The sequence below is a fragment of the Hemiscyllium ocellatum genome, chromosome 9, assembly GCF_020745735.1.
Source record: "Hemiscyllium ocellatum isolate sHemOce1 chromosome 9, sHemOce1.pat.X.cur, whole genome shotgun sequence".
Classification (NCBI taxonomy): Eukaryota; Metazoa; Chordata; class Chondrichthyes; order Orectolobiformes; family Hemiscylliidae; genus Hemiscyllium; species Hemiscyllium ocellatum.
The window spans coordinates 109,774,251-109,801,760 of NC_083409.1; the positions used below are offsets into that span (position 1 = coordinate 109,774,251).

Here is a 27,510-nt window from a genome sequence, read left to right on the forward strand (position 1 = left end):
TCTTCCGGGGGGGTTTAAACTAATTTGGCAGGGGGATGGGATCCGGACTTGCAGTCCAGCAAGTAGGTTAGCTGTTTGTCAGGATGTCCAAGAATGTAGGGAGGCTGTGGAGAAGGGAGCACTGACAGGGAATACTTGCGGACACAGAGATGGGCTCAAGTGCATATACTTCAATGCAAGGAGTATCAGAAATAAGGTGGGTGAACTTAAGGCATGGATCGGTACTTGGGACTACGATGTTGTGGCTATCACGGAAACGTGGATAGATGAGGGACAGGAATGGTTGTTGGAGGTTCCTGGTTACAGATGTTTCAGTAAGATTAGGGAGGGTGGTAAAAAAGGAGGGGGGGTGGCATTGCTAATTAGAAATGGTATAACGGCTGCAGAAAGGAAGTTTGAGGGGGATCTGCCTTTGGAGGTAGTATGGGCTGAAGTCAGAAATAGGAAAGGTGCAGTCACCTTGTTGGGTGTTTACTATAGGCCCCCCCATAGCAGCAGAGATGTGGAGAAACAGATTGGGAAACAGATTTTGGAAAGGTGCAGAAGCCACAAGGTCGTAGTCATGGGCGACTTCAACTTCCCAAATATTGATTGGAAGCTCTTTAGATCAAGTAGATTGGATGAGGCGGTGTTTGTGCGTGTGTCCAGGAAGCTTTTCTAACTCAGTATGTAGATTGTCCAACCAGAGGGGAGGCCATATTGGATTTGGTACTCGGTAATGAACCGGGACAAGTAATGGGCTTGTTAGTGGGTGAACATTTTGGTGATGGTGAACACAATTCTGTGACTTTCACCTTGGTTATGGAGAGAGATAGGTGCGCACAACAGGGTAGATTTTACAATTGGGGGAAGGGAAATTACGATGCTGTAAGACAGGATTTGAGGAGCATAAGTTGGGAGCATAGGCTGTCAGGGAAGGATGTGGTGGAAATGTGGAACTTTTTCAAGGAGCAGATACGACGTGTCCTTGATATGTATGTACCTATCAGGCAGGAAAGAAATGGTTGTGTGAGGGAGCCTTGGTTGACGAGGGAGGTTGAATGTCTAGTAAAGAGGAAGAAGGAGGCTTACATAAGGTTGAGGAAACAGGGTTCAGACAGAGCAGTGGAGGGATACAGGATAGCCAGAAGGGACCTGAAGAAAGGGATTAGGAGAGCTAAGAGAGGGCATGAAAAATCCTTGGCGGATAGGATCAAGGATAACCCCAAGGCATTTTATGCGTATGTGAGAAACATTAGAATGACGAGAACGAGGGTAGGTCCGATCAAGGACAGTAGTGGGAGATTGTGTATTGAGTCGGAAGAGATAGGAGAGGTCTTGAATGCGTACTTTTCTTCAGTATTTACAAACGAGAGGGACCGTATTGTTGAAGAGGAGAGTGTGAAACGGACTGGTAAGCTAGAAGAGATACTTGTTAGGAAGGAAGATGTGTTGGACATTTTGAACAACTTGAGGATAGACAAGTCCCCTGGGCCTGACGGGATATATCCTAGGATTATGTGGGAAGCAAGAGAGGAAATTGCAGTACCGTTGGCAATGATCTTTTCGTCTTCACTGTCAACGGGGGTGGTACTAGGGGACTGGAGAGTGGTGAATGTTGAGCCCCTGTTCAAAAAAGGGAATAGGGATAACCCCGGGAATTACAGGCCAGTTAGTCTTACTTCTGTGGTAGGCAAAGTAATGGAAAGGGTACTGAGGGATAGGATTTATGAGTATCTGGAAAGACACTGCTTGATTAGGGACAGCCAGCACGGATTTGTGAAGGGTAGGTCTTGCCTTACAAGTCTTATTGAATTCTTTGAGGAGGTGACCAAGCATGTGGATGAGGGTAGAGCAGTGGATATAGTGTACATGGATTTTAGTAAGGCATTTGATAAGGTTCCCCATGGTAGGCTTATGCGCAAAGTCAGGAGGCATGGGATAGAGGGAAATTTGGCCAATTGGATAGAAAACTGGCTAACTGGTCGAAGTCAGAGAGTGGTGGTAGATGGTAAATATTCAGCCTGGAGCCCAGTTACAAGTGGAGTTCCACAGGGATCAGTTCTGGGTCCTCTGCTGTTTCTAATTTTTATTAATGACTTGGATGAGGGAGTCGAAGGGTGGGTCAGTAAATTTGCAGATGATACGAAGATTGGTGGAGTTGTGGACAGTGAGGAGGGCTGTTGTCGGCTGCAAAGGGAATTAGATATGATGCAGAGCTGGGCTGAGGAGTAGCAGATGGAGTTCAACCCTGCCAAGTGTGAGGTTGTCCATTTTGGAAGAACAAATAAGAATGCGGAATACAGGGTTAACGGTAGGGTTCTTAGTAAGGTGGAGGAACAGAGGGATCTTGGGGTCTGTGTACATAGATCTTTGAAAGTTGCCACTCAGGTGGATAGAGCTTGTAAGAAGGCCTATGGTGTATTAGCGTTCATTAGCAGAGGGATTGAATTCAAGAGTCGTGAAGTGATGTTGCAGCTGTACAGGACTTTGGTAAGGCCACATTTGGAGTACTGTGTGCAGTTCTGGTCGCCTCACTTTAGGAAAGATGTGGAAGCTTTGGAGAGGGTGCAGAGAAGATTTACCAGGATGTTGCCTGGAATGGAGAATAGGTCGTACGAGGATAGATTGAGAGTTCTCGGCCTTTTCTCGTTGGAACGGCGAAGGATGAGGGGTGACTTGATAGAGGTTTATAAGATGATCAGAGGAATAGATAGAGTAGACAGTCAGAAACTTTTTCCCCGGGTACAACAAAGTGTTACAAGGGGACATAAATTTAAGGTGAAGGGTGGAAGGTATAGGGGAGATGTCAGGGGTGGGTTCTTTACCCAGAGAGTGGTGGGGGCATGGAATGCGCTGCCCATGGGAGGGGCAGAGTCAGAATCATTGGCGACCTTTAAGCGGCAATTGGATAGGTACATGGATGGGTGTTTAATCTAGGATAGATGTTCGGCACAACATCGTGGGCCGAAGGGCCTGTTCTGTGCTGTATTGTTCTATGTTCTATAGAACAAAGAACAAAGAAAATTTACAGCCCAGGAACAAACATCTGTATCCCTCTGCTCCCACCTACTCATGCCTCTGTCCAGACGCATCTTAAATGGATATACCGTGTCTGCCTCTACCCCCTGTGCTGGCAACCTACAACCCTCCGTGTAAAGTACTTGCCGCGTGTATCCTCCTTAAACTTTTAACCTCTCACCTTGAAAGCGTGACCTCTCACTATTGAATCCTTCACCCTGGGAAAAAAAACTTATCTCTATCTACCCTGTCTGTACCCTTCATGATTTTGTAAATCTCAATCAGGTCCCCCCTCAATCTCCTTTTTTCTAACGAAAATAAACCTAACCTACTCAACCTCTCTTCACAGCTAGCACCTTCCATACCAGGCAACATCCTCGTAAACCTTCTCTGCACCCTCTCCAAAGTGTCCACGTCCTTGAGGTAATGTGGTGATCAGAACTGTATACTGTATTCTAAATGTCTTGTACAATTTTAACATGACTTGCCAGCACTTATACTCAATACCCCGTCCAATGAAGGCAAGCATACTAAATGCCTTCTTGACCACTCTATCCACCTGTGCAGCAACCTTCAGGGTAAAATGGACCTGCACTCCCAGATTTCTCTGCCCATCAACTTTTCCCAAGGCTCTTCTTTTACAGTATAATTCACTCTAGAATTAGACTTGCCGAAATGCATCACCTCACATTTGCCTGGATTGAACTTCATCTGCCACTTTTCCACCCAACTCTCCAGTCTATCTATATCCTCCTGTATTCTCTGACAGTCCCATTTGCTTTCTGCTACTCCACCAATCTTTGTGTCATCTGCAAACTTGCTGATCATACTAACAGTGCCCTCTTCCAGATCATTTATTTATAACACAAATAACAGTGGCCCCAACGATAATCCCTGTGGATCACCACTGGTCACCTTTCTCCATTTTGAGAAACTCCCTTCAACTACTACTCTCTGTCTCCTGTTCTTTATCCACCTAGCTAGAATACCCTGCACACCATGTGACTTCACTTTGTCTTTTAGTTTACCATGGGGAACCTTATCAAATGCCTTACTAAGTCCATGTATATGACATCAATAGCCCTTCCTTCATCTATCAATTTGGTCACTTCCTCAAAGAACTCTATTAAGTTGGTACGGCACGATCTCCCCCGCACAAAACCATGTTGCCTATCACTGATAAGTCTATTCTTTTCTAAATATAAATAGATCCTGTCCCTCAGTACCTTCTTCTGCAACTTTCTCACCACTGATGTCAGGCTCACTGGTCTGTAGTTACCCGGAATATCCCTACTGCCCTTCTTGTACAGGGGGACAACATGAGAAACCTTCCAGTCCTCCGGCACCTCACCTGTATTTAAGGATGCCACAAAGATATCTGTCAGGGCCCCAGCTATTTCCCCTCTCGCCTCCCTCAGCAACCTGGGAAAGATCCTATTCCGGGCCTGGGGATTTGTCCACCTTAATAACCTCTAGCCTACCCAACACATCTTCCCTATTTATGTCTACGTGATCCAGACTAATCAAACTTCTATCTCTAATCTCAACATTCATCATGTCCCTCTCCTCAGTGAACACTGATGCAAAGTAATCATTCAGAATCTCACCCATTCTCTCAGGCTCGACACACAGTCTTCCTTCATTATCCTTTAGGGGACCAATCCTCTCTCTAGTTATCTGCTTGCTTCTTATATAAGAATAAAATGCTTTGGGATTCTCCTTAATTCTGCTCACTAAAGGTATTTCATGACCCCTTTTAGCCCACTTGATTTCTCATTTAATACTGATCCTTCTCTTCTGATATTCATCCAGGGCTCGTTCTGTTCTTAGCTGCCTAGAATTTATGTACGCTTCCTCCTGGCTGGTCATACAATTTCTCCTGTCATCCACGGTTGACGAAACTTGCCTTTCCTATCCTTTGCCTTCAACAGGGCATGCCTTTCCTGCATTATCTTTAACCTATCTTTGAAAGCCTCCCACATCTCAAATGTGGACTTCCCTTCAAATAGCTGTGTCCAATCTACATTTCCCAGCTCCTGTCTAATTTTGATATGATTGGCTTTAGCCCAGTTTAGTACTCTTAATGGAGAACAAAATGCACCAAGCTATTCACAGAAATGTAAAAAAACAAATTCATTATGTAGGATGTTCACTTCCATTGAACACGTCAAAGTGTTATTGGAGACTCGATATTCAGGGCACAGATAGGCGGTTTTGTGGAGGTGAGAGAGACTCACGTTTGGTATGTTGCCTCCCAGGTGCAAGGGTACGTGACGTCTCTGATCGTGTTTTCCGGTCCTTAAGGGGGAGGGGGAGCAGCCCGAAGTCGTGGTCCACATTGGCACCAACAACATAGGTAGGAAGAGGGATGAGGATGTTAGGCAGGCTTTCAGGGAGCTAGGTTGGAAGCTCAGAGTTAGAACAAACAGAGTTGTTGTCTCTGGTTTGTTACCGTGCCACGTGATAGAGAGTCGAGGAATAGGGAGAGAGAGCAGTTAAATGCGTGGCTACAGGGATGGTGCAGGACGGAGGGATTCCAGTATCTGGATGATTGGGGTTCTTTCTGGGGAAGGTGGGACCTCTATAAACAGGATGGTCTACACCTGAACATGAGGGGCACCAGTATCCTTGGGGGGAGGTTTGCTAGTGCTCTTTGGGGGGTTTAAAGTAACTCTGCAGGGGCATGGGAACCTGGCCTGTAGCTTTAGGATGCAGGACCTGGAGTGTAGGGAGGTTAGGAACATGGCATCAATCTCAAAGGAGGGTGCCTGTAAACAGGAAGGTGGCTTGAAGTGTGCATACATCAATGCGAGAAGTATATGAAATAAGATAGGTGAACTTGCAGCGTGGGTTGGTACCTGGGATTTCGATGTTGTGGCTATTACAGAGACGTGGGTAGAACAGGGACAGGATTGGCTGTTGCAGGTTCCAGGGTTTAAATGTTTTAGTAGGGTCAGAGGTGGGGGTAAAAGAGGGGGAGGTGTGGCATTGCTTGTCAAAGATAGTATTACAGCGGTGGAAAGGACGATGGATGAAGACTCGCCATCTGAGGTAGTTTGGGCTGAGCTTAGAAATAGGAAAGGTGAGGTCACCCTGTTGGGATTTTTCTACAGGCCTCCTAATAGTCCTAGAGACGTAGAAGAAAGGATTGCGAGGATGATTCAGGAGAAGAGTGAAAGTAATAGGGTAGTGTTATGGGGGGACTTTAACTTTCCAGATATTGACTGGGAAAGCTATAGTTCGAGTATGTTAGATGGGTCGGTGTTTGTCCAATATGTGCAGGAGGGTCTCCTGACACAATATGTAGACAGGCCAACAAGAGGTGAGGCCATACTGGATTTGGTTCTGGGTAACGAACCAGGCCAGGTGTTAGAATTGGAGGTAGGTGAGCACTTTGGGGACAGTGACCACAATTCGGTGACTTTTACTCTAGTGATGGAGAGGGATAAGTGTGCACTGCAGGGCAAGAGTTATAGCTGGGAGCAGGGAAATTATGAAGCGGTGAGGCATGATTTAGGATGCGTAGCTTGGAAAAGTAGGCTTCAAGGGAAGGGCGCAATTGATATGTGGAGCTTGTTCAAGGAGCAACTATTGAGTGTCCTTGATAAGTATGTACCTGTCAGGCAGGGAGGTAAGGGTCGTGTGAGGGAGCCGTGGTTTAATAAGGAATTGGAATCCCTTGTTAAAGGGAAGAGGGCAGCCTATGTAAAGATGAGGCGTGAAGGTTCAATTGGGGCGAGTGAGTTATAAGGTAGCCAGGAAAGATCTAAAGAGAGAGCTAAGAGCAGCAAGGAGGGGACATGAAAAGTCCTTAGTTGGTAGGATTAGGGAAAACCCAAAGGCTTTCTATAGGTATGTCAGGAATAAAAGAATGACTAGGGTAGGAATAGGTCCAGTCAAGGATAGTAGTGGGAAGTTGTGTGTGGAGGCTGAAGAGATTTGGGAGACACTGAATGAATACTTTTCGTCAGTATTCACTCAGGAACAGGACATTGTTGCCGATGTGAATATTGAGTCACAATTAATTAGAATGGATGACTTTGAGGTACGTAGGGAAAAGGTGTTGGAAATTCCGCAAAGGGTGAAAATAGATAAGTCCCTTGGGCCTGATGGCATTTAGTAAAAAATGAGGTCTGCAGATGCTGGAGATCACAGCTGAAAATGTGTTGCTGGTTAAAGCACAGCAGGTTAGGCAGCATCTCAGGAATAGGGAATTCGACGTTTCGAGCATAAGCCCTCGAAACGTCGAATTCCCTATTCCTGAGATGCTGCCTAACCTGCTGTGCTTTAACCAGCAACACATTTTCACCTGATGGCATTTATCCTAGGATTCTCTGGGAAGCAAGCGAGGAGATTGCAGAGCCATTTGCCTTGATTTTTATGTCCTCGTTGTCTACAGGAATACCGCCAGAAGACTGGAGGATAGCAAATGTGGTTCCCTTGTTCAAGAAGGGGAGTAGGGATAACCCTAGTAATTATAGGCCGGTGAGTCTCACTTCTGTTGTGGGCAAAGTCTTAGAGAGAATTGTAAGGGATAGGATTTATGAACATCTGGATAGGAATAATGTGATCAAGGATAGTCAGCATGGTTTTGTGAAGGGCAGGTCGTGCCTCACGAACCTTATTGAATTCTTTGAGAAGGTGACTAAGGAGGTGGACGAGGGTAAAGCGGTAGATGTGGTGTTTGATAAGGTTCCCCATGGTAGGCTACTGCAAAAAATACAGAGATATGGCATTGAGGGTGCATTAGAGGTTTGAATTAGGAATTGGCTGGCTGGAAGGAGACAGAGGGTAGTAGTTGATGATAAAGGTTCATCTTGGAGTGCAGCTACTAGTGGTGTTCTGCAAGGATCTGTTTTGGGACCATTGCTGTTTGTCATTTTTATAAATGACCTGGAGGAGGGGCTAGTAGGTTGGGTGAGCAAGTTTGCGGATGATACGAAAGTCGGTAGAGTTGTTGACAGTGAGGAAGGATGTGGCAGGTTACAGCAGGATATAGATAAGCTGCAGAGCTGGGCAGAAAGGTGGCAAATGGAGTTCAATGTAGGTAAGTGTGAAGTGATTCACTTTGGTAAGAGTAACAAGAAGATGGGGTACTGGGCTAATGGTCAGATACTTGGTAGTGTGGATGAGCAGAGGGATCTTGGTGTCCATGTTCACAGATCTCTGAAAGTTGCCACCCAGGTAAATAGTGCTGTGAAGAAGGCATATGGCGTACTGGCTTTTATTGGTAGAGGAATTGAGTTCCGGAGTCCTGAGGTCATGTTGCAGTTGTATAAGACTCTGGTGCGGCCGCATCTGGAGTATTGTGTGCAGTTTTGGTCGCCATACTATAGGAAGGATGTGGAGGCACTAGAACGGGTGCAGAGGAGGTTTACCAGGATGTTGCCTGGTATGGTAGGAAGATCGTATGAGGAAAGGCTGAGGCACTTGGGGCTATTTTCATTGGAGAAAAGAAGGTTTAGAGGTGACTTGATAGAGGTGTACAAGATGATTAGGGGTTTAGATAGGGTTGACCATGAGAACCTTTTTCCACGTATGGAGTCAGCTGTTACTAGGGGACACAGCTTTAAATTAAGGGGTGGTAGGTATAGGACAGATGTTAGGAGTAGATTCTTTACTCAGCGAGTCATGAGTTCATGGAATGCCCTGTCAGTAACAGTGGTGGACTCTCCCTCTTTATGGGCATTTAAGCGGGCATTGGATAGACATATGGAGGATAGTGGGCTAGTGTAGGTTAGGTGGACTTGGATCGGCGCAACATCGAGGGCCAAAGGACCTGTACTGCGCTGTATTTTTCTATTTTTCTATGTTTCTATGTGTGTTCCATTCAATTAGTTTCTTTTATCGAAGTGTCATCATTGTTGTAATGTCAACAGCCAATTTGCAGAAGGCATATTCCCATAAGCAGCAATGGGAAAATTCTCTTATCGAGTCACAGTCATACAGCAGGGAAACAGACCCTTTGGTCCAACCTGTCCAAGCCGAATATAATCCCAAAGTCAACAAATCCCACTTGCCTGTTCTGACCCATATCCCTCCAAACCTTTCTTAGTCATGTATCAATCTAAATGTCTTTTAAATATTGTAATTGTACCCGCATCCACCACTTCCTGAGGAAACTCATTCTGCACATGCACCACCCTCTGTGTAAAAAAATTTGCCTCTTATGTCTTTTCTAAACCTCTCCCCTCTCACCTTAAAAATGTTCCTCCCAATCTTGAAATTGTCCATCTTAGGGAAAAGACAACTACCAATAACTCTACCTATACCTACCATTATTTTATAAACTTCTATCAGGTCACCTCTAAATCTCTTATGCTCCAGTGAAAAAAGCACCAATCAACCACACCGCCCTGTGGCCCAACATTTCAACTCCCCCTCCCGCTCTGCCCAGGACATGCAGGTCCTGAGCCTCCTCCACTGCCACTCCCTCACCACCCGACGCCTGGAGGAAGAATGCCTCATCGTCTGCCTCGGAACACTTCAACCTCAGGGCATCAATGTGGTTTTCACCAGTTTTCTCATTTCCCCTCCCCCCACCTCACCCCAGTTCCAAACTTCCAGCTCAACACTGTCCCCATGACCTGTCCTACCTGCCAATCTCCCTTCCCCCCATCCACTCCACCCTCCCCTCTGACCAATCACATCCATCCCTACCCCCATTCACCTATTGTACTCTTTGCTACCATCCCCCCAGCCACCCACCTCCCTCCCCCATTTATCTCTCCACCCTGGAGGCTCCCTGCCTCTATTCCTGATGAAGGGCAGTTGCCCGAAACATAGATTTTCCTGCTCCTCGGATACTGTCTGACCTGCTGTGCACCACTCTGATCTAAACTCTGGTTTCCAGCATCTGCAGTCCTCACTTTTGCCTGAAAAAAGGCCCCAGTCTATCTAGTCTTTCTTTATAACTCAAACCTTCCATACCCAGCAACATCCTGGTAAAGCACTTCTGAACCCTCTCCAGCTTGGTAATATCCTTCCTGTAACTGGGCTACTAGAACAGGACACAGTGTTCCAGAAGAGGCCTCACCAACGACCTGCACAGTCTCAACATGACACCCTAACTCTGATACTGTACTCATAGGATTGTGCAATGAAGGCAAGTGTGTCAAGTGGGCGGCACGGTGGCACAGTGGTTAGCATTGCTGCCTCACAGCGCCAGAGACCCGGGTTCAATTCCTGCCTCAGGTGACTGACTGTGTGGAGTTTGCACGTTCTCCCCATGTCTGTGTGGGTTTCCTCCGGGTGCTCCGGTTTCCTCCCACGGTCCAAAATTGTGCAGATTAGGTGAATTGGCCACGCTAAATTGCCCATAGTGTTAGGTGCAGGGGTAAATGTAGGGGAATGGGTCTAGGTGGGTTCGTTTTGGCGGGTCGGTGTGGACTTGTTGGGCCGAAGGGCCTGTTTCCACACTGTAAGTAATCTAATCTAAAAAGTGTCTTTTTCATCCCGCATCTATATGCGACACAAACTCTAATTTTTTAAATTATGTTTTTGAGGGGCCCCAGAGAAAATTCCCCAGCTCCTCACATTTGTGCTACATCACGCCAAGTGGGAAAAAGGGGCTTCAGCTATTCAATCTCATCCTAAACACAGCAGCTCTGACAGTGCAGCACTCCCACAGCTCTGCACTGAAATGTCAGTTCGGATTTTCTCCCAGAACTAGGTCTTCAATCAGGAATCTTGTGGTTCAGGGATCACAGCTGACAAAAATATGGCGGATCAAACAGGAGGGGGCCATAATCTTGACTAAAAGGTGGGTTCTAATAGGAGAGAGGGAGAAAAAAGAAAATGTTGAACAAATGCAGACCACTGTAGAATCCCTACATTGTGGAAGGATGATATTTGGCCCATCGTGTCCACATCAACCTTCTGAAGAGCTTCCCACCCAGACCCAACTCCTCTGTCCCATCCCTGTCATACTGCAATTCCCACGACTAACCCACCTAGACTGCATATCCCTGGACTCTATGAGAAATTTAGCATGGTCAATTCACCTAACCTGCACATCTTTGAACTGGTGGAAGAAACTGGATCAGGGTTATTGAAAAGGCCATTACTGAGGAAAAGAAAAGGATTTTCACCATTCAGTGTCAGGAGAAGGGAGCAGTTGAAGTGGGATGGATGACTACAGGAAGGAGGGAAAACTAATATCAGGGATGGATTTACAAACAGGGATTTGTTTGGAAGTTGACATATTGAAATACGGGAAGCTGATGTAAACACAGATGATGGCATGTGTAAATTTGATGGCTGTTCAAGTTTTTTTTATTCATTGACAGGATGACGGCATCATTGGCTATGCCAGCATTTAAGGGTTTAGAAGGATATGGGCCTAGTGCTGGCAAATAGGACTTGTTTAATTCAGGATATCTGGTCGGCATGGACGAGTTGGATTGAAGTGTCTGTTTCCATGCTGTACATATCTATGACTCCATTGCCCATCCCTAATTGCCCTGAGGGCAGTCAAGAGTCAACAGCATTGCTGTGGGTCTGGAGTCATGTGTAGGCCAGACCAGGCCAAACCCAGATGAGTTATTACAACAATGGATTCATAATCATCACTAGACTCTTAATTTCAGTTTTTTACTGAACTCAAATTCCACCGTCTGTCGTGGTGAGATTCAAACCCAGCTCCCCAGAACAATACCCGGGTCTTTGGATTAACAGTCAACAATAATATCACTAGGCCGTCACCTCTCCTAAGGGGTGAGTAGAGTATAAGTAGGAGCTAACAGGACAGTACATCCCTCTTCACTGTGAGAACACCTCCGGCTGAGTAAGCAGTTCCCATACACAGCTCGACTTCACTGAGACAGCTCTGAAGCAATCATGTATTATCCACCAGCTCTGTAATCCTACAAAGTTGGGCTAGCCACTGAATGAAAGAGAGTACAGTGTACTGGATGTAAATTCAGCTTTGTATCTGTCAGTTCTACTTCTCATCAATGACATTGAATCCCCAATCACACAGCAGGTAGTCTTTCATCCATCCCAGTTTCACAACTGAATGAAGAAAGATGAGTCATTGTGGGTCACTGTATCTACAGCTCTTGATAAAAATCCACAAAATGGTATTATTGTAAATCAACAAACCCTTTCTAGTAGAAATATACCACCGGTGGAGAGCTTATTCATACTTCATCATGGGTTGAGCCTGAGAAAGACTGTTCTTTTGTATGAATCAGAAGCAGACATGGGCCATTTGGCCCCTCAGGCCTATCCCATGTTCAATAAGAATATGGATCTGTTTGTGTTTCAAAGCTCACGTTCCCACCCACCTCCAAAAACTCCTGCCCTAATGAGAATCTATTCACCTCTGTCTTAAGAATGTTCAGAGATGCTATCTCCATAGCCTGCTCAGGCAGAGATTCTGAAGTATATAAATATTTTCCTATACCTGTATTGGAAAAGGATAACCCCTAAATTTTAAATCATTGTCTCTAGTTTTAGACTGATCTGCAGGAGAAAACATCCTTTCCACATCCACCTTGTCAAGATCATTCAGGATGTTACACCAGAATTCCCTCTCTCCCAAAATTTACCTTGGAAATTCCCTACCTAACGTCATTGTGGGTCTACCTACAGCAGGTGAACTGCAGCGGTTCAAGGAGCAGTTCGCCACTGCCTTCACAAGGGGCAACCAGGGACGGGCAATAAATGCTGGTCAGTCACATCATGAATGAATGAATGAAAAAATCTTCACTTTCATCAAGTCACCCCCTCACTGTTCTAAACTCTGGTGGAAACAGGGACCCCCAAGTCCGGCCTCTGCATCCCAACCTCGTGAGACAACCTGCTCATTCCAGACAGTGATCGTGTAAACCTGCTCTGAACCAAGCCCAACATATTACATCCACAATTCAGCCAAACTGTGCACAAAATGTCTAAGGAAATTGTTCAAATAAAAGAGGGACCAGGGAAATGCAGGATTTTAAGAAAGGCATTTGAAAATGCTTGCTTTCCTTCAATGGGGAATGGATCACTGAATGAGGTAAACACTGGAGTCGAGGATTTTAAGTGGAATTATGTGCTAATTGGACAAGAGAAATGAACAAAATGAGAGAGATGATGATAGAAGTCAACCCCTAAATAGAAGGGACAGCCTTTTAGTTTCTAATGGTCTTTTCTTGTGCCCGATAACATTGTGATGACCTGGGGGTGATGAAAAGCTGAGGAGTTACAATGCCACCAGTGTACGATTTAATTACAAAGTAAAAGGTTTTCAAAGACTAATTTTTATTATAAATTAGGCAAAGGAGTTTACAATGGGAAAACTGGGAGATGATAAACTGGTGGTATTGTCGCTGGACTATGCAGAAACCTTGATAATTAGGTTCTAGAGTCCTGATTCAAATCCTCCCATGACAGATGGTGGAATTTCGATTCAATAATTTAAAAATATCGAGGAATAAAGGCCTAATAATGAACAACGAAGTCATTATTGAAGGAAAGAAACCCATCTCTTTCTTCAGGAAAAGATATCTGCCATCCTTACCCAGTCTGTCCTACATATGGCTCCAGACCCACAGCAGTGTGGTTGACTCTTTGCTGCCCTCTGGACAATCAGGGATGGGCAATAAATGCTGACCAATGAAGTTCACATCCCATCAATGAATACAACATTTGAAGACAGGAATGTGGAACATTACAACAAAAAGTGTGGTTCAGTAATCAGGAAGCAATAAAAGAACTGAATACATTAGTTGTTAATGCCTCGTTTCACACTCAGGAGGTTTGAAATAAGGTAGTTTTCTCTCATTCTCTCTTTCATTTGATCTTTCTCATCTTTCTCTACTCTCTTTGTGTTTCTTTCACTCCTTCTCTGGCCACACCTCTCTGTTTTCTGATTTCCTCTCCTTTGTGCATCTTCTTTATCTCTCCTTTCCTGAGGAGTAGGGGGACTGACAAAAGAGACAGATGAAGGACGCTGCGAAGATTGACTGTAATAAATACCTAACTACACTTCCACCAATTCTGCTTACCCCCTAGCTTTTCGATTCCATTGTAAGGTGCCCTTCACATTCCTATCACCAACTCTCTTTGCTATCATACCTACACTCCTGTCACCTACTCCCCACCTATCATACCTCAAACTACAAACTCCAATATTCCATCCTCCCTCCAACGATTGTCCCATCCCTCCTCTTACCCATTCCTCCCTGTCCATTATGCTTCCAATCCTACTTTATATTCGCAGAACAGGTAGTCATCAGCTAAATCCCATTATCACCACTCCTTCCTTACTGTCTGCTGATTTCTCTCGACATTTTTATATTTTCTCCAAACTTCATAGAGTCATAGAGATGAATAGCACAGAAACAGACCCTTCGGTCCAACTCGTCCATGCTGACCCCAGATATCCTAAATCAATCTAGTCCCATTTGCCAGCAGTTGGCCCATATCTTCCTACTTGTGTATCCATCCAGATGCCTTCTAAATGTTTTAATTGTACCAGCCTCCACCACTTCCTCTGGCAGCTCATTCCATACATGCTCCAACCTGTGTGTGAAAAAGATGCCTCTCACATCCTTTTTAATCTTTCCTCTCTATCCTTAAACTTATGCCCTCTTGTTTTGGACTCCCCTACCCTTGGGAAAAGACCTTGGCTATTTACCCTATCCATGCCCCTCATGATTTTATTAACCTCTATCAGGCCACCCCTCAGCCTCCAATGCTGCTGGGAAAACAGCCCCAACCGATACAACCTCTCCCTATAGCTCAAACCCTCCTAACCTGGCAACATCTATGTAAATCTTTCCTGACCCCTTTCAATTTTCACAACATCCTTCCTATAGCAGGAATACCATAAATGCATGTAGTATTCCAGTAGTGGCCTAACCAATTGCCTGAATAGCCACAACATGATCAAACTGACTCTGACAGTCACATCTTCAATTCATAAACATAAATGAAATTAGAATGAGGAAGTAAACTCTATTCTTTTCTGTGTTTGTGTTTTTGTGATGCCTGCCCCCTCTCCTTCTGCAGTATTAGAATCTTTGTTTCAAAAGTAAGCCAATAATGTTGAACATCTTTCTGAATTGTCAATGCTACAGCTCCAGAAACGATCTGACTGCTTTCATTGAATGGCAGAATGGGACTCAGATGGGAAGCAGCCTAATCCTGTTCCTAATTCCTGAATTCTTGATCAGCTGTTATTGACAGGAAATAGAGTCAAGGCCATAATCCGATCACAAATGATATTCCTTAATAATGTAGTAGCTTTGAAGGGCCAAATGGCCTACTCTGCCTTCTCATTATTGTGCCTTTGTGATTTTGAATTTGAACTTTAACTTACCGTACATTAAGCAGCTTCAGTGCATGCACTAGCACTCCTTTTTTCACTTCAAAATCTATCTTCTGGTCTGTCCCAAAGCTAGGGGCACGGTTAATCTGGTTGGGCAGGGGGAAAGACATTATTTCAAAGATTTCTTTGAGAAAATAATACATGAATATTTCAATTAACATGTTAAAAAGGTTCAATCAACCTGCCCACATGAATCCCTAACACCGTGCTTAATAGACCCTAAACAAGACAACATCCAACAATCCCAAAGAGTAGGGGGTCTCAGATTTCCTGGAAGGAACAGTCTCTTCGTTAAGTCAGACCCATGTATCCAAATACAAAAATAACCCGAAGCACTTTAAGGGAATTGATTACATCTCAGAATAAACTTCAACTGTTTGCATTTATATAGTCCCTTTTGCATTATAAAGTGTCCCATGGTGCTTTACTGAAGTGACTGATGGACACCAAACACACAAGGAGATATTAAGAGTGTCTTGAAGAAGGAAAGGCAGAGGTACAGGTGAATTTCAGATTTAGGTTTAATTAAAAACCTGGCCATTCATATGGCCAAGGCTGGGCAGGTGAGACGAGTGTGGTTTGGGATTTTATGTTTCGGCACAGGTTGGTCAGACCAAAGGATTCATTTCTGTGCTGTATGACTCTATGGCAGTCGGCCATTGAAAGTCAGGATTGGAGATGCAGCTAGATATTGTGTCGGGCTGGAGGAGTTATGGGGATAGGGAGGTGTGAACCCAGTGAGGGTTTTGAACACAAAGATGAGAATTTTAGAGGCATTGCTGGACAACCGGGCCAATCACATGCAGATGGGTGAATGGGACTTTTTCTATTTATTCATGGGATGAGGGCATCACTGACTCGGCCAGCATTTACTGCCCAGTTAAGAGTTTACCGTGAATCTCAAGTCACATGTACACCAGGCCAGGTAAGGATAGCAGTTTCCTTTTCTAAAGGACATTAGTGTACCATTTCTTTCCCAATAACCAACAGAGTCCTCAAACATTCTTCATATGTTAAACTTTTCCTTCCTGGACCATTCTCATGAACCCCCTCTGAACACGTCCAGGGCCAGTACATCCTTCCTGAGATATAGGGCCCAAAAGTGGGTGGCACGGTGGCACAATGGTTAGCACTGCTGCCTCACAGTACCAGAGTCCCGGGTTCAATTCCCGCCTCAAGTGACTGACTGTGTGGAGTTTGCACGTTCTCTGCGTGGGTTTCCTCCGGGTGCTCCGGTTTCCTCCCACAGTCCAAAGATGTGCAGGTCAGGTGAATTGGCCATGCTAAATTGCTCGTAGTGTTAGGTTAGGGGTATGGATGGGTTGCGCTTTGGTGGGTCGGTGTGGATTTGTTGGGTCGAAGGGCCTGTTCCCACACTGTAAGTAATCTAATCTGAAAAAGTACACACAATACTCCAAATGTGGTCTGACCAGAAAACAGGGTGAGTTCAATTCCTGCACCAGCTGAGGTCACCATAAAGGTCCCACCTTCTCAACCTCTCACTTTGCCTGAGGCAAGGTGATCCCCAGGTTAAACCATCACCCGGTTATCTCTGTCTCTCTGTAATGACAGAGCAGCCCTATGGTCTGGTAGGACTGTGGTGACTTTACCTCGCTAACCTCTCAGTTCACCATCTAATAGTCAGTAAGGATGAAGGCTCAGCTCACAGTTTGTGGGCAGCTTTGTGTTCCCTTTGCAACAGAGAAGGTGGAGAGGAGATTTAATTCAAAACCATGAAAGGTTTTTAATTGGGTAAATAAGGAGGAACTATTTCTGCGGAATCACAGAAGTGTTACAGCAAAGAGGGAGGCCATTTGGCCCATCATTAAACAATCCAGTGAGTGTTATGACTTAGTGCCATTCTCCTGCCTTTTCCCCATGCCCTTGCATGCTGTTTCTGTTTTGTATGATCATCTAATGCTTACTTAAAAGCCTCAATTGAGCCTGTATCCAGCAACACTTCAAAGTAGTTCATTCCAGACCCAGTGGTGGAACAGTCAGTAACTCAAACAAGAGAGCGAGATTGGTTTCAGTCTTACAATTCCATCGTGCCTAACTCCCCAAACTGTGGTGTGTGTAGGCCCGGCCCAATTTGTTGCAAGTATGAGGCAGCGAGGTTCTCCTCTATGTTACCACCCAAGCAGGTTAGCTGCCATGGAGTCTTCTCTTGCACTTTTAGCTCAAACATTACCATGAAACTACTGCCTGTGGTTTGGAGGGTATAGGTGTCGTGCCCCATCCCATGTCCTGCGCTTCCATTAAAAATATTTAACTCGGCCTCTCTGACCTCCTGGGTAGCAGCCAATAGAACAACAACCACGGTACTCCCAAAAAAATTAACCAGAGAGTCATACAGCAGGGAAACAGACGCTTCCACCCAACATATCCATCTTGTCCAGTTTCCTAAACTGAACTAGTCCCATTTTCCTGCATTTGGCCCATATCGCTCTAAACCTTTCTGATTCATGCACCTGTCCAAATGTTAGGGTTCGGGTTAGGCTACAGGTTCAAGTTAGGATTAGTGCCTTTTCGGAGAGCTGAGCGGAACTTGAAGTTGGGACGCATGCTGTGCTCACTGAGCTAAGGAGCACCCACCTCCAGGAGCCAGGGTTTCAGCTTCCTGTCCAAAATAATGTCAAAACCGAGAACTTCAAAGCAGACGCTGTTGCTGCCGGGATGCTGACCCGGTCGGCACATGCGGTAGGCATGTAGAACGTGAGGCTCTGCCACGATCAATGTCTTCACCACAAGGTCCTGCGAGAGACAGAAATGCTGCATTAAAGAAAGAAACCGCATTCACAAAGCAATTTCAGTACATCAGAGCAACTGGCAGGCCATTCAGCCCCTCATGCCTGCTTCACCAATCCAAAGCCCTTCATCAACCTCTGCATCATATTTCCTTGCTATCCCCATATCGCTTGTTATTGATAATAGAAATCCTGATGAAGAGTTAAGCCCAAAATGTCAACTCTCTTGCTCCTCAGATGCTGCCTGACCTGATGCGATTTTTCCAGCACCACACTTTATCGACTCTGACTTCTCCAGCATCTACAGTCCTCACAATCTCCGAGTAATAGAAATCTATCAAACTTGGCTTGAACTTACTTAAGAGCTGGTTTCCAAAGCCCTGTGGGAGAGATTTATCACACACTGAGTGAAGAAGTTCCTCTTCGCCCGAGCGCTAAATAATTTGCCCTTTTTCTGAGATTGCATCCCCTGGCAGGGGGAGACTTCTGTTCTGCATCAAGACCTCTACAATCTAGAATTAATAGTCTAATTATGAAGCCATCGTTGATTGTTGGAAAATTCAAACTGGTTCACTCATGCTTTTTAGGCAAAATGTCTACCTTACCTGATCTGGTCTACTTCAGAGTTTAGATCCACAACAACGGATTGACTCAGCGTCAGGGACCCAGGTTCAATTCCTGCCTCTGGTAATTGTCTGTGTGGAGTTTGTACATTCTGCCCATGTCTGCGTGAGGTTCCTGCAGGCGCTCTGGTTACCTCTCACAATCCAAAGATGTGCAGGTCAGGTGAACTGGCCATTCTAAATTGCCCATTGTGTTAGGTTCATTAGTCAGGGATGAATACAGGGTAGGGGAATGGATGTGGGTGGATTGCTCTTCGGAGAGTCGGTGTGTACTTGTTGGGCCGAAGGGTCTGTTTCCATACTGTCGGGAATCTAATCTAATCTTAACTGACCTCTGGGGCAATTAGGGATGGGCAATAAATACTGGCCCAACAAACAACACCCATATCATGCACAAATTAACTCAACAAAAATGTTGCAAGCTCCTGTTTGATCATTTTTCTTCCATTCATTAGACATTACCAGCCCCATCTCTGCAACTCCTTCTCATTGGACAGACCCACCATCCCACAAATCAAACTTGTTAACCTCCACTGCACTCCCTCTATGGCAAGGAGAAAGTGAGGACTGCAGATGCTGGACATCAGAGTTGAAAACTGTGGTGCTGGAAAAGCACAGCAGGTCAGGCAGCATCTGAGGAGCAGAAGAGTTGACATTTCTTGCACATCCAAACTCCTTATCTAATGTGTCCATTGCTCTCAATGTGGTCTCCTTTACATTGGGGAGACAGGATGCCAACTCACAGAATGTTTCAGAAAACATATCTGCGACACACACACCCAATAATCCCATTGCCCTGTGGCTGACCACTTCAATTACCTCTCCCACTCCACCAAGGACATGCATGTCCTGGGCCTCCCCCACTGCCAAACTCTAGCCACCTGACGACTGGAGGAATAACACCTCATCTTCTGCCTTGGGACCGTCCAGTCACACAGCACCAATGTCGATTTCACCAGTTTTCTCATCTTCCCTCCCCCAACCTCATCCCAGATCCAACCCTTCAACTCGGCATTGCCCTCTCGAACGGTCCTACTGTCTATCCTCCTTGCCACCTATCTGCTCCACCCTCCCCATCGACCTATCACCATCACACTCCCCCCACGTGCATCTCCCTATCACCTTCCAAGCTACCTTTCCCCCAGCCCCAATTCCCCTCCTGCTCCCCCACCCCCCAACCTCCCCCCCAACCCCCCACCCCCGTCCTACATTCCTGGTGAAGGTCTTATGCCTGAAATGTTGATTCTCCTATTCCTCGGATGCTGCCTGGCCTCCTGTGCTTTTCTAGCACCACACTCTCGACTCCCTCTATTCGAGCTGTACTCAATGCTCCAGGGACACTCTCACTGGCTTTCTTTACAACTGAAGCAAGATGTCTTTGCTCCTGTACTCACATCCTAAACACTAACATAACATTCAGGGTAGCATGGTGGCTCAGTGGTTAGCACTGAAGCATCACAGCACCAGGGACTCATTTGGATTCCAGCATTGGGCGACTGTCTGTATGGAGTTTGCACATTCTCCCCATGTCTGTGTGGATTTCCTCCAGGTGCTCCGGTTTCCTCCCACAATCCAAAGACGTGCAGGACAGGTGAATTGATCATGCTAAATTGCTCGTAGCGTTCGGTGCATTAGTCAGAGGGAAATGGGTCTGGGTGGGTTGCTCTTGGGAGGGTTGGTGTGGACCGAAGGGCCTGTCTCCATACTGTAGAGTATCTAATCTAATCACCTGACAAATTGCTTGTTACACATATACGTTCATTTTGAGTGATTTATGAACAAGGACACCCAGGTCCCTTTAGACATCAATGCTTCCCAACCTTTCATTATTTAAGAAATACTCAGCACCTCCATCCACCCAGGATCTGCAACCTCGGAATTAGTTTTGAAGTTGCTTGGGACACAGTGACCCTCTCAAGTTTAACAACATCCTTCCCATAGAAGGGACCAAATTTGTCCACAGTATTGTATAATCGGTGTCACCAATGGCCTGTACAGCTGTAACATGACCTCCCAATTTTTTATATTCAATGCACTGACCAATGAGGGGAAGTGTGCCAAATGCCTTCTCCACCACCCTGTCTACCTGTGACTCCACTTTCAAGGAACAATGCACCTGCACTCCACGTTCTCTTTGCTCAGCAGCACTTCCCAGGCCCTACTCCTAACTACATAAGCCCTGCCCTGGAAACAGAAAATGTTGGAGGTCACAGAGGGTCAGACAGCATCAATGGAGAGAGAGCAAGCTAACGTTTCAAGTCGAGATGACTCTTCATCAGAGCTGAAGTGAAGTGTGGAGGGGGCAGCATTTATGCTATAGTTTGGGAGGGGTGTGGAGGTGGAGTGCTGGTGGAGAAAAGATATTGATAGTTCGGGTTAAGTGATCAGAATGGGAGAATGGCAGAACAATGGTGTGTTGAACTACCCGACTGGAAAGGACAGACAGTCCCACTGGGGTGGGGGGAGGGGAGAGAGGGTGACAGAGAACATAACATGTAAAGCTATAAGAAATGCAGGGAATGGGACTGGGTTCACAGTCTGGAGGGTTTGAACTCAATGTTAAGTCCAGAAAGCTGTAAAGTGCTTATGCTGAAGATGAGATGTTGTTCTTCCAGTTTGCACTGTGATTCGCTGGAACACTGTAGCATGCCGAGGACAGACACATGGGGCACAAGAGCAGGACGCTGTTAAAATGACAGGCTACCGGAAGGTCGGGGTCATGTTTGCACACAGACTGGAGGTGTTCGGCATTTGGTTTCTCCGGTGTAGAGTAGGCCACATTGGGTCCAGCGAATACAATACACAAGATTGGAGGAGGTCCAGGTGAAATGCTGCTTCCCCTGAAAAGCCTGTTTTGGCCCTTGGACAGTGAGTAGGGAGGAGGGGAAAGGGGCAGGTGAAGGGGCAGGGGCACCTTCTGCGGTTACATGGGAAGATGCCGTGGAGGGAGGGAGTGGTGTTGGTGGTTGTGGAATGGACTTGGGTGGTTTCGAAGGGAACAATCCCTGTGAAATGCTGGCATTGTTGGGGGGGGGGGTGTTTGGGGGAGATACATTTGGTAGTGGTCTTCTGCTGGAGCTGTCTGAAGTGCCGGACAATGATCCTTTGAATGCAAAGGCTGATGGGATGCAAAGTGAGGACAAGAGGAACCCAATCACGCTGTTGTAAGTGATGGGAAGGGGCAAGGGCGGAAGCAGGGGTGAGAGGTCGAATGTGTTTGAGGGGTCTTGTCGACCACAGTGGGTGGGGAACCATGGTTATGGAAGAAGCAAACCATGCCAGCGGCAATGTTTTGGAAGGTGGCATCATCCGAACAAATATGACAAATGTGACATATGTCACTTTTCTCAAGAGGGTTGGAATATAAAAGCACCGTTGTGCTACTGAGACTTTATAAAGCTCTGGTTAGGCCCCATTTGGAGTACTGTGTCCAGTTTTGGTCCCCACACCTCAGGAAGGACATACTGGCACTGGAATGTGTCCAGCAGAGATTCACACGGATGATCCTTGGAATGGTTGGTCTAACATATGAGGAACGGCTGAGGATCCTGGGATTGTATTCATTGGAGTTTAGAAGATTAAGGGGAGACTTAATGGAGATGTACAGATAATACATGGCTTGGAAAGGGTGGACGCTAGGAAATGTTTTCCGTTAGGCGAGGAGACTAGGACCCATGGACACAGCCTTAGAATTAGAGGGGGTCAATTCAGAACAGAAATGCGGAGACATTTCTTCAGCCAGAGGGTGGTGGGCCTGTGGAATTCATTGCCACGGAGTGCAGTGGAGACTGGGACGCTAAATGCCTTCAAGGCAGAGATTGACAGATTCTTGTTGTCTCGAGGAATTAAGGGCTACGGGGAGAACGCTGGTAAGTGGAGTTGAAATGCCCATCAGCCATGATTGAATGGCGGAGTGGATTCGACAGGCCGAATGGCCTTACTTCCACTCCTATGTCTTATGGTCTTATGGTCTTATAAGGAACTGGGAGAATGGGATGGAGTCCTTGCAGGTCATGGGGTGTGAGGAGCCTTAGTGAAGGTAGCTATGGAAGTCAGTGCCTTTGAAGTGGATGGCAGTGGACAGTTTACACATAACTCATAAACAGACAGGCTTAACTGGGAGCCACGCAGATGCACATTGTCGCTCTTTTCATGTGGCAGGTATGAGATGAGTTAAAGGAGAAATTGTTCAGTGAGAGAATAAGTTCAGCCAGGAAGAGGAGAGTGATCATCCTGTCCTGCCTTGCTGTACTGTAGTATTTCCTGGTATTTTACACCATCCCTCTTATAATGAAGGCCAACATTCCATTTGCCTTTCCAATTTACACTTGACAGAGGCCATGTGAAAATGTTGTCAGTGACCTGTAGCTAACACAAAACCAAAAACCTCATCAGTTGGCAATACCTGGAAGAAAGAATTAAATCTGTCAGATGTAGGAGGAGAAACTCTTTGAATAATTCCCATTAAAACCGGTTTCACATTAGAGGAAGCTGACTTTAAGCATTAAATGCATCAGCTGTACCACAGTATGTAGAACTTTTACTTCTGAGTTAGAGATTGTGGTGTCAAGTCCCATTCCAGAGACTTGGACATAAAATTCTACAGCTTTTGCCCGAAATGTCGATTTTCCTGCTCCTCGAATGCTGTCTGACCTGCTGTGCTTTTCCAGCATCACTCTAATCTAGACATAAAATTCTACACCGATATTCCAATACATGTACTGAGGGAGAGATGCACAGAGGAACGAGCTTTCAAGCAAGACCTTAAATCATAAGGCTATAAGACATAGGACAGGAAGCAGGTTCAATCCTCAATTCCTTTACTGATTAGATTAGATTAGATTACTTACAGTGTGGAAACAGGCCCTTCGGCCCAACAAGTCCACACCGACCCGCTGAAGCGACAACCCACCCATACCCCTACATATACCCCTTACCTAACACGGGCAATTTAGCATGGCCAATTCACCTGACCCGCACATCTTTGGACTGTGGGAGGAAACCGGAGCACCTGGAGGAAACCCACGCAGACACGGGGAGAACGTGCAAACTCCACACAGTCAGTCGCCTGAGGTGGGAATTGAACCCAGGTCCCTGGCGCTGTGAGGCAGCAGTGCTAAAAGTCTATCTATCTCAATCTCAAATGTATTTAATTACCTAGCCTCGACAGCCCTCTGTGGTAAGAAATTCCTCAGAGTTACTACCCTCTGAGAAGAAATTCATTCTCACTCTATCTTAAGTAGATTATTCCCTCCAGTTGTAGACTGTCCCACAAGAAGAAACAACCTGTCCATATCAACCCTGTCAACTCCCCTAAGTACCTAGGTGTTTCAATAAGGTTTTCTAAATTACAGTGTGTACAGGCCCAACTACTCAACCTCTCCTCATAAGACAGTCCCCGTTCCCATCGGACTAGCTTCAAGTAGACGACTTACCCCCAGTGTCCAGGAAAATATAATCCCACAGTAAGCATCGCAAATGCCAGATGAACTAGTCATGATCACATTACGACATAAGGGGGCCTGCTATGTGCTTATCTAGAGGCTGACACACCCCTGCTTCAGACAGTGACTGAAATTCATTAAGTCCTTCAGTAACTCTAACGCATTTTGGGTCGTCCTGACAGTGTGCATGCTCTTCGAGAAATGCAAATGTCTTTTTTTTTCTGTCTTTAAAAATTAAGCAATGCTGATACATACAGAGACATCATTCCAGAACTTGGCCACATCGTAATCGTTGGTGTGAAGGAATTCGGTGAACCACCTGATTGATCGCTTGCTGCCCCGGTCTGCCTGCTCGTCCCGCTCAAAGTTCTCGTTGTGCTTGTTGACGGAGTAGTTCGTCAGGTGCATGAAGAGCTGACTCTGCAAATGTTACATAAAAAAACAGAACGGCAGTCAGTACATTCTTTCCTGCAAATGTGACTTTTCTTACTGGTAACCGTGTCATGGGAATTGACACAATACCCACAGTTGGAGGACTGAATGCAATTTTGGGCTTTTTTTTAATATTCATTCATGGGTGAGAGCGTTGCTGGCTGGGCCAGCATTTACTGCTCATTCCGAACTGCCCAGAGGGTAGTTAAGAGTCAACCATATTGCTGTGGGTCTGGAGTTGAGTGTAGGCCAGACCAGGATAAGGATGGCACTTTCCTTCCCTAAAGAACATTAGTGAACCAGATGGGTTTTTAAAACAATCAACAATAGTTTCATGGCCATCATTAGACTCTTAATTACACAGAAGAAGGATTTAAGGCAGGATGGCACAGTGGCTCAGTGGTTAGCACTGCTGCCTCACAGCACCAGGGACCCAGGTTTAGGTGACTGTCTGTGTGGAGTTTGCACATTCTCCCTGTGCCTGTGTGGGTTTCCTCTGGGTTCTCTGGCTTCCTCCTACAATTCAAAGATGTACAGGTTAGGAAGATTGGCCATGTTAAATTGTTCATAGCATCTGGGGATGTGCAGGCCAGGTGGATTAGTCATGGGTAAGTAGTGGGCTGTGTCTGGGCAGGATGCTCTTCAAAGAATCAGAGTAGACTTGATGGGCCAAATGAGCTCTTTCTGCAGTGTAGGGATTCTATAATAGTGAAGCCGCAGTATGGATTCACTAGACTGCAGACTGGTGGGAAGGCAGACAAGAACTCAAAGTCAGGCTTGCTCTAATCGGGCAGATGAGATGAAGGCGTTACAAGTTTCACGATGTTTGTTGAACAATGGTGAAAGATACATCAGGAAGCTTTGTAAACATTATCCTTCCTTTAGTTTGGGATCTAACCTATTCAATTGACCTGTCAAGTGCAATAGAAGAAAACTATTTGCTAGTTTAACAGGACGAAGCTCTTGTCTTAAACAAGATCTAGATTATTACATGATAGCAATCAGATACAAGTTACATTGGAGTGATAGACATCACTGTTAAGACAATGGGGGAGACTGGGGTAATAAGTCTAACTCCGGGAAGATCCAGAGCTCTTCCCTCACCCCGGCTATAAAATATCAACATACTGGCTAGTGCCAAATGTACTCCTCAGTGTTAATCCGGTCAGAACTTAACATATTATGTAAAACACTGAGAATCCTTGAGAAACTCAGCAGGTCTGGCTGCAGCAGTGAAGACAGAAAGTATTGACATTCAAACCTGACCCTTCATCAGAACTGAAATGGATCAGAAATGTGTTTTTTTTATATACTTTGACAGAGGTTGTGGAGGAATGAAGGGAACCAATGGCGAGGTGATGGCCTAGTGGTATTGTCGCTAGACTATCAACCTGGAGAACCTGCTGTTCTGTGGACCTGAGTTCAAAGCCTGCTGAAGCAGATGGTGGAATTTGAATTTAATAAATATCTGGAATTGGCACTCGATTAATGACCATGAATCAATTGTTGGGAAAATCCCATATGGGGTCACTAAAGGACGTTGTGAAACTTGAAAGGGTTCAGAAAAGATTTACAAGGATAGGGCCAGAGTTGGAGGGTTTGAGCTATAGGGAGATGCTGAATAGGTTGGGGCTGATTTCCCTGGAGCGTTGGAGGCTGAGGGGTGACCTTATAGAGGTTTATAAAATCATGAGGGGTATGAAAAGGATAAACAGACAAGGTCTTTTCCGTGGGGTGGGGGAGCCCAGAACTGGAGGGCATAGGTTAAGGGTGAGAGGGGAAAGATATAAAAGGGACCTAAGGGCAACCCTTTGACACAGAGAGTTAAGCTGCGAGAGAAAGTGGTGGAGGCTGGTATAATTACAACATTTAAAAGGCATCTGGATGGGTATATGAAAAGGAAGGGTGTAGAGGGATGTAGGCCAAGTGCTGGTAAATGGGACTAGGTTAGATTGGGATATCTGGTCGACATGAACAAAGGATGTGTTTCCGTGCTGTATATCTCTATGACTCCAAGACTACGTCCTTTGGGGAAGGAAACTGCCATCCTTGCCTGGTCTAGCCAATGAAGACATCAGACCAGGCTGACTCTTAACTGCCTTCTGGGTAATTAGGGATGGACAATAAATGCTGGAGCAGCCAGTGACACACGCAACCCATGAATGAATAAAAAAAGATGGTATGGAGGTCCAGTGCAAAATACAAAGGAGTTGATCATCATGGTGAAAGACTAAGAGAGATGTCAAATGGATATAAATTAGGATGTGAAAGGAAGAAATGAGTCCTTTACTCTGACAGCAAGAAAACAAGACACAGAAAAGAAAATGCCACTGGGGCGATGTGGCACATGGGGGGAGTATGAGAGGGAGCGTGGGGAGTATGGGGGATTGACAATGTAAGAAAAATGAATGGGATGTCGATAGAGCAGATGAGGAGAAACCTTTCACATTATAAAGGGATAGAGAACAAGAGGGCTCAGATTAAAGGTAGTTACAAATGTAGCAGATGTGATGTGAGTAAAACACACTTTCACTCAGCCAGTAGTTAGGAAATGGAATTATCTGGCTGCAAGTGGAGAGGAGGCAGGTTCACACAAGGCATTCAAGAGGGCATTAGACAATTATATGGATAGAGACAATGTGCAAGGGTATGGGGAAAGGGCAACTGAACAGAATTAAATCATAATGTTTGTTTGAGAGCCAGTGCAAACATGATGGACTGAATGCCCAACTTCTGTGTTGTAACAATTCTATGATGATTTGGAGATGCTGGTGTACAAAGTTGGACTGGGATGTACAAAGTAAAAAAAACACACACCAGGTTATAGTTCAACAGGTTCAATTGGAAGCACACTAGCTTTCAGAGTGTCGCTCCTTCATCAGGTGGTAGTGGAGGGCTCAATCCTAACACACAGAATTTATAGCAAACATTTACAGTGTGATGTAACT

At 45.6% G+C, this 27,510-nt stretch overlaps 1 protein-coding gene across 2 annotated transcripts in view; it reads right to left on the minus strand.

Annotated features, from left to right (window-relative positions):
• The window catches only part of ttll7 (tubulin tyrosine ligase-like family, member 7), a 192,638-nt gene that overhangs the window by 98,161 nt on the left and 66,967 nt on the right, over positions 1-27,510 (minus strand). For both annotated transcript variants that reach the window (XM_060830002.1, XM_060830003.1), the window contains exons 6-8: positions 24,386-24,550; positions 17,912-18,070; positions 15,308-15,402 (exon numbers count right to left, since the gene is read on the minus strand). In XM_060830002.1, the coding sequence (XP_060685985.1) occupies positions 15,308-15,402; positions 17,912-18,070; positions 24,386-24,550 (419 nt within the window). The remainder of the gene's footprint in view (positions 1-15,307; positions 15,403-17,911; positions 18,071-24,385; positions 24,551-27,510) is intronic.